The sequence below is a fragment of the Pteronotus mesoamericanus genome, unplaced genomic scaffold (assembly GCF_021234165.1).
Source record: "Pteronotus mesoamericanus isolate MK-2021 breed Mesoamerican mustached bat unplaced genomic scaffold, CSHL_Meso_final scaffold_45, whole genome shotgun sequence".
In the NCBI taxonomy this organism is placed as follows: Eukaryota; Metazoa; Chordata; class Mammalia; order Chiroptera; family Mormoopidae; genus Pteronotus; species Pteronotus mesoamericanus.
Window position 1 is genome coordinate 1,293,690 of NW_026555317.1, and position 8,146 is coordinate 1,301,835.

Consider the following 8,146-nt stretch of genomic DNA (forward strand, 5'->3'; position numbering starts at 1 on the left):
TTTGTTAATTTCATGAGTGAGTTTTTTTTACTCAATCACATAATAGTTTTTAAATACTGGAAACATATTTCTCAATTTTTGTGCTTATTATAAATAACTACAGATGCAATACATTTTACATTTAATCTGTATTATTAATTTTTAACTTTTGTTGATTTCTGTGATGTAAAATACTTCTACCATGGTCAATTTTAAGTTATCAAGGTGAGATCAGTGAATGCTTTGATTAAAACAAAAAATTCTATTTTATCCTTAGTTCATAATGTCTGAAATCAGTAAATGAAAGTATTATGTTTACTATATTATATATGAATACCTCATATTTTATATGAAGTTTAAACTTTCCCCTCCTGTTCAGATGTAGTAGGGCCAGTTGCAAGTGAGCCATCTGCTGTCTACAGAAACACAGGAAGCATAGTCAGCTTTTCTCATTCTTGCTTACCTCCTCCCACACTTACAGCAATTTCTGACCTTTCCAGGAAACTTCATGGTTGTAAAACTGGTACTATTGTAAAAAGACTTGAGATCTCTGAGCATAGAAGATGTCAAAAGTATTTCTCTTTCTTATGGGTATATTGATATTTTCCTTATATCTCCTTTAGAAATAATGGGTCAATTTTCCACATTGTGGATGACACATTTTTTTTTTCCTTCTACCTTGTGCTTTTTCAAACTTGATTGGTTCTCTCTCTCTCTCTCTCTTTTTTTTTTTTGGTCTGTTTGGGCAGTGTACCCATTTTAGACTCATTCTGTTGGGGACCTTGCTGGGATTGAAAACAACTTCAAGCTAACTCTTTCTCCTCCATAGTCCTGCTTTCTTCCATGGAAAAGAGTTGTTCATGTTTTTATCCACAAGCTCTGCAAATAAAATCCAAAAGCCAACCTCAACACAAGTTTAACTCTTCTTTGATCTGACAAACCCATATCTTGTATTGGATTTCCCAGAAACAAATCAGATGCCATTCTCTTGCACTGAATTCACTACTGGAAACACATACCAAGTTCAACTAGCCTGTAGAAGTCCCTTTTGTTGCAGTTAACCTGAGTAGCTGACATCCACCTTCCTTCCAAAACCTTCCTTAAGTGAAAGGGTGAGTGCATGTGTTTGTGCATGTACGTGAGGACTCTTTCCAAATGAATCTTTGGACAACATCCTTTTTCTATCTCAAATATCTTTAACTTTCTATGTCCTCACAGTTTGTTCAAAAGACCTGTAACTGATTGTGTGTGTGTGTGCGCACGTGCACATGTGTGTGACTGAGTAGTGACAACATTCTTTGTCAATTCTGCATAGGATCTACTGATGACTTTGTCATACAGCATCTGTTAGCTTTTAGTACTTCAAACAAAACTTCTATTTTTGCAGGTTATTACACCATAAATATGGGTAACATCATGGGATATGTTTCAATCCACTATCGAAAGCTTTTCTCATATTTCTTATTTAAACAAAGGAAAATATATACACATGCACATATGTGTGTTTGGTACATACATGCGCCATCTATTGATCATATTTAAAAATTTGAAAATGTAGATAGACAAAAAATCATAAAAGATGAAATGAAATACATCCAAAATCTCTCTCCCAAAAATATCTGCTTTATATATTTTATTTTGGCCCAATGCAAGTAAAAATAACTTCAGAGGTAGACTCTCTTTCATCTGTGTTCTCTGTCCCTCCCCTCCTTAACTTACACATTGTGGTCATCCTTTCCTCTTATCAAGGGCAAACCATTTTAATTTTAATGGCAGCATGTGTTCTATTTTGTGAACATAATTATTTTTTTCCTGAATTAGTCCTCTATCATTGAATATTTCAGTGGGGTTTTTGTTTCTATGTAAACTATACTGCTATGAACAAATTATATTTGTTTTTATTTAGTTTCTAGATGGGCATATCCCTTTCATTAACCAAATAATATCACCTCTTTTGGTGTACATTTGCATTTTAATAGGTATTAATACTTAAACCAAAGGTAAACATTCCTAAATAGAAATTCAGGTATCAGTTAATGGGAAAGGAATATATTTGGGTTACATACTATCCCTTTTTGTTCCTTGAGAATCCTAGTAATTGGACAATTGCCTGTCACTCCCTACTATTAAATCTGGGTCAAATTCTATTCGTTACTCATATGATAAGCACCCGCTAACATAGAAATATTTTGGCAGGTTGTCTAAAACCAAGAGAAAAATATTCATTTTCAGTGATTCACAATAATTCTAGTTGCTTTTGTTAAATCCATTTAAACTTCTCACACTTGCTAAATTAGGTTAGCAAACTTATCCAACAGTCTTTCTCTGTATTACATTTGTTCATTCTTCCAGATTTTTCCAAAAATTATTTGCTAGAAGATTATGAAATAAACAAAGAGGAGAAACAAAATGGAAGTGCAATGTTATATTATTTTTTTCAAAGTTCAGTACAGTTTCAGAAAAAGTGTATTTTAAAAAAATACATATCTCAGGTATTTCATCATTTCATCCTTCCTAATTTTGAGGATATTATGCACATTTTGAGAAATACAACAATGATGTAGAACATACAGGGGTATTTTTTCCTAGATATGCACATTATGAAAGCATATTTGGTAATATAGTACTCAAAATAACTCTTTTAAGACTAAAAATATACACTTTTTGAAAGTAATGATCTGGAATATTCAATATAATACACAAAATTTCAGAATTAATTTTATTTTCATAAGTTAGGAATTTAAAAATTAGACCTAAGATTTGTCAATGTAATCATCTTTAAAAGTTATCTAATTATACATTTTTCCCTTGAATAAGATTGCTTCTCTCTATGGCTTGTTTGAAAAATATAAATGAATAAAACAAACTAACAGCAACAAAAATACAATTCAAATGATTTCTGTTGTTGAAAAAAAGATAAATTTCCTGTGTCATGTGCAAGTGCTGCAAAAATAAATAAATAAATCAGGTCAAGGCAACTTTTAAAAATTACTAATTGCATAATATTTAAAGAAGCAGTGTTTTACTTAATATTGATATCACAGAATGGTACTCTTCAGCATGACCTTTCATAAAATATATTGTTGGAGAGAAAAAAAGTGATCCTGTGCCTTTAATTTCCCTTCCTGAGAGAGGGAAGGCTGCACACCACTGACAGGCTCACTTGTTCCCGTCTTTAATGTGCAATCTGTTTTCTCCAGCGGAGGGCACTCAGTGTATCACAAACTCAAGCATTAGCACCAACAAGCTCTGAGCATCATCAGTCTCTGGAAAGCCTTCTGAATTAGACAAGGGCTGCCTCTCAGCACAGCTACAACACACTTTAAACCTGACCAGCTAACTAAATGGATAAACCTAGCCTGCATAGCTTTTAAACTGGGGTCTCATACAGCACAGGAGGCCTACTTGCTTCAGGAACTGAAATCCAGAGGATGAATTGCTTTATCTGGGAATGGCAAAAGCCAGCACAATAAGGAATGCCAGGTATTCTGAAGATTTTCTTCTTCTTTTTCCTCTTTTTATAGAGAAGTTGGTTACCTTCAAGATGGGGCTGTAGCTCTTTTGCACTGATTGCCAATTACTGCTGATGGGTCTCTGGTGAATTACACAATGATCCTCAGAGCCTAGAAGCCCTCCCTCTCCCCCAGGGCTTCCTTCTCCCTGCCCCCCATCCCACCCCATGCTGATTTTTTTTTTTCATATATGTATGTATATATATTTTTCCCCTGTCCTCTCCGGGGAAGTTTGCATGGGGCTACTAGCTCACATACGAGATCAGAATGGTGTGAATGACAGCCGCACTGTGTCATGAAGGTGGTGGTGGTTTCAGCGCGAGCGACCAAATAAGAAGAAAGCTGAGAGAGGGGGGAACCGTTTTTGGATGACAAAGGATGGGTAAGTGAACTTTTGTTGTTTCCTTCTTAGCAAAGCTGATCCTCTTGGCTTCCCTTCCTCAGTCGTGGCTTTAGCTGATAAAAGACGGGGAAACAGGCAAAAAGCAGCAGCCTTTGAGTTTGCCAGTTGACTCACTATAGTTGCTATTATATTTTTAGATCATTTTCTTTTTCGTAGGTTTTTTTTTTTTTTTAATTCGTAAATGCATAACATGGACTTAGACTCCAGAGAAATATCTTTAAGACTGTCTCTTCCGTATGCGTATCCACAGCTTGGGAATTGGGCATGAGATAAATATCGTGTTTGCTTCTATTTCTTGATAACATTAACCATGCGTGTATTTCAGGTCGCTGTCAGGAAGATTGTTAACACTTTACAGCGTTTGAGGAGGGGTGGGGTCGTTACTTTATCAGAGGTCGCACAAGGGCTTGTTTTATCTTAGAAGCTGTATCCTGAACACAGCTTCCGAATTTTCAGCAGTCATTTGCCCGTCTTATTTTTTCAAGTGTGACTGGCTTCCCCCACCCCCCTTCTCCTGTCTGGGAGAGCCGGAATGTATTTCAATGAGTCTGTAGCTGGCAAGAGGACAGAGCAAGATCGGGTTTCAAATAGAAAAAAAAAGAAAAAGAAAAAGAAAGAAAAAAAGAAAAGACTTAACTGGTTGAGTAAAAGGAGTTTTTATTTTATTTTATTTTTTTTATTAGAGGTTTGGCTGATCACCTCTCAGTTAAAAATATGAATATTTAAGAGAATAAAGAAACCGCAGGACACCGTAGTTTGTTTTTTTTTTTCCTACCACTAAGAACTAATAAGTCTTCTGACAGAGGAAAGAGGTCCCTTAAGATACCATGACTTGGAAATGCAGGATAAGTGCCAATAGACTGCAACTTTGCAGGTTTTCAGAAGTTAATGAAGGTAGGGGAAAGAAAAGTCAGTGAGAAATTTGAGCAGGTTGGGATGGGGGGAGGGGAATGCTAGTTTGCGTTTCTCTACTTGTTTATACCCTACAGTTGCAAAAGCATCTATGTTAAAAAATAACAGCAAAATTAATACTACACAAGGTTATTTTGCATCTTATGGGAAAATTTAATAAGAATCTGAGGACCTTAACTTCGGAGCGTTTCGTGTTACCAGTCGTCAGGGTTCTCGATCTCTGTCTGATCTATGTATATGCCTGGGCAAGGGAGCCACAGAAGGCAGCTCCTCCTGAGTGCTGAGAATACCTTGACTGTAATTTGTCTTCATACCATGCTTAATTGGCTGCCCATGCTAGCTCCAATGTCATTTTTTTTCAGAGCTCATACATTGTTTTTCTATTATGCAATAAGGATACAATTTCAGGCAGGGCAAACTTGAGTTACCTTGACAGCTGACTGAAGCTCCTTTGCCAATCACAGCCTGTGTGCTCAACTAGGAAAGATGAACAAGTATGGGGGTTTCCAAAGTCACATTTCTGCCATTACCAGAAGACTTAGTACTCCTGCTTTTGGTACTGGTGTTCAACTGAGTGATTTAGCCAAATACTATTGTTATTAAAATGTCGGCATTAAGTGCTAAGACAGGCTATGTGCTTTGCAGTGCTGATGTTTACATGAACTCCGGAAACTCGGGGAAGCTTTTCTTGGTTCTCAGACACTGGCGATTTGAAAATCAAAGAAAGAATGAAACCTAAATAGAAAACCTACAGCACAGAAGACAAGAAGGCTTTAAACGTTAAACACGTTGTTCTTAAATCAGCCGTTCCATTACAACGCTAGATGAAATGTTCCTGATATTGGGAAACCAGTGGTGGTTTGTATCAATAGCTTTACAATATGCATTTGTCTTTTTAACATTGTAGGTTTCCGTTTAATTACGCATCTGAGAGGCATGCGCGTGGTGCTAGTGCTACTTTCTACACTGCTGCTTGTTATGCTATCAGGGGCTCAGAGAGCTTGCCCAAAGAACTGCAGATGTGATGGCAAAATTGTGTATTGTGAGTCTCATGCTTTCGCAGATATCCCAGAGAACATTTCTGGAGGATCACAAGGCTTATCATTACGATTCAACAGCATTCAGAAACTCAAATCCAATCAGTTTGCCGGCCTTAACCAGCTTATATGGCTTTATCTTGACCATAATTACATTAGCTCAGTGGATGAAGATGCATTTCAAGGCATCCGTAGACTGAAAGAATTAATTCTAAGCTCCAACAAAATTACCTATCTGCACAATAAAACCTTTCATCCAGTTCCCAATCTCCGCAACCTGGACCTCTCCTACAATAAACTTCAGACATTGCAGTCGGAACAATTTAAAGGTCTTCGGAAACTCATCATTTTGCACTTGAGATCCAATTCATTAAAGACTGTGCCAATAAGAGTTTTTCAAGACTGTCGAAATCTTGACTTCCTGGATCTGGGTTACAACCGTCTTCGAAGCTTGTCCCGAAATGCTTTTGCTGGCCTCTTGAAGTTAAAGGAACTCCACTTGGAGCACAATCAGTTTTCCAAGATCAATTTTGCGCATTTTCCACGTCTCTTCAATCTCCGCTCAATTTACTTGCAGTGGAACAGGATTCGCTCCATTAGCCAAGGCTTGACATGGACTTGGAGTTCCTTACACAACTTGGATTTATCAGGGAATGACATCCAAGGAATCGAGCCGGGCACATTTAAATGTCTGCCCAATTTGCAAAAATTGAATTTGGATTCCAACAAGCTTACTAACATCTCACAGGAAACTGTCAATGCGTGGATATCATTAATATCCATTACTTTGTCTGGAAATATGTGGGAATGCAGTCGGAGTATTTGTCCTCTGTTTTATTGGCTTAAGAATTTCAAAGGAAATAAGGAAAGCACCATGATATGTGCAGGACCTAAGCATATCCAGGGTGAAAAGGTTAGTGATGCAGTGGAGACATATAATATCTGCTCTGAAGTCCAGGTGGTCAACACAGAAAAATCCTACCTGGTGCCCCAAACTCCCCAGAAGCCTCTGATCATTCCTAAACCTACAGTCTCTAAATCTGACCCCACCCAACCCACCCCTGAAACACCAAGCCCCTCCCCAGGGTTTCAGATTCCTGGCACAGAACAAGAGTATGAGCATGTTTCGTTTCATAAAATTATTGCAGGGAGCGTGGCTCTCTTCCTCTCGGTGGCCATGATCCTCTTGGTTATCTATGTATCTTGGAAACGCTACCCAGCCAGCATGAAGCAACTTCAGCAGCACTCTATTATGAAGAGACGGCGGAAAAAGACCAGAGAGTCTGAAAGACAAATGAATTCCCCTTTACAGGAGTATTACGTGGACTACAAGCCTACAAACTCTGAGACCATGGATATATCCGTTAATGGATCTGGCCCCTGCACATATACCATCTCTGGCTCCAGGGAATGCGAGGTATGAACCATGATCCTCCTAAAAGCATTTCTACTGCGGGGAAGGAGAGGTAAATGTTTGAAGCGCTATAGGTGTCTCTAATCACTAGAAAGATTAATGACCCTTTTGCTTTTGGGTTTTGCTCAGTGTGAAAGGTTACTTAATTAAATTACAACCACCAGGAAATTGACTACTTTTTTTTTTTTATGGTTGAAATTTGAAGGAAGTTCATTCAAGGATGAGATTGAGTTGGAATAAAGCACTATGTTACAACACCTATTTTTTTTTTTAAGTTTGTATACAGGGGTTGGACTTAACACACATACACGTGAACAAAACTCATTCTAAAATTTATGTCTGGTTCTTGTTGTTTGTAATGGAGTAAAGAAAGAGGGACTAGCTTAATATAAAAACAAAGTGATTTTACCAAAATTCCAGGAGGTGACAAAGATTTAAACCAAAGAGCAATTTACCCAATGGTTGATTTTGTTGTAAATTTTTAGTTTTAATTAAAGCATGCAACAGGGATCTCACAAGGGTAACTGTTTTCATGTTACTTACCATGTAGTTATTATGCCAGCATAGAGAATGTTAAAGAGGACTGCTGTGTAATTGTATTAGGCTTTTAAACATGTCTGTCTTCTTTCCTTTCTTCTTCTTTTCTTTTTTTCCTTCTTCTTGTTCATTTTTTAAAAATTACTGGACACTGATCACTTTTCAAAGGTTTTCTTAAGTGCTGGCTATTTGTATGTAATCAGAATGAAACTTAAATTTCCTTTTTTTTGGCTATGTCCCTGGAAACTAAAATCAGGTCATGATGTTGTGGATGATTTAGCAATAATATAATGACAGGCAAGACAGGGACTGTTTGTCAGTGTTGCTGTCATCCTCAAAAGAAATGATGTTT

At 37.1% G+C, this 8,146-nt stretch overlaps 1 protein-coding gene across 1 annotated transcript; it reads left to right on the forward strand.

Annotated features, from left to right (window-relative positions):
• Positions 1-4,721: 4,721 nt before the first annotated feature.
• LRRTM4 (leucine rich repeat transmembrane neuronal 4) lies at positions 4,722-7,266 on the forward strand. The gene is made up of 2 exons (XM_054593539.1): positions 4,722-4,788; positions 5,714-7,266. The coding sequence occupies exons 1-2, from the start codon at positions 4,722-4,724 to the stop codon at positions 7,264-7,266; spliced, it is 1,620 nt and encodes a 539-aa protein (XP_054449514.1).
• The last annotated feature ends 880 nt before the right edge of the window (positions 7,267-8,146 follow it).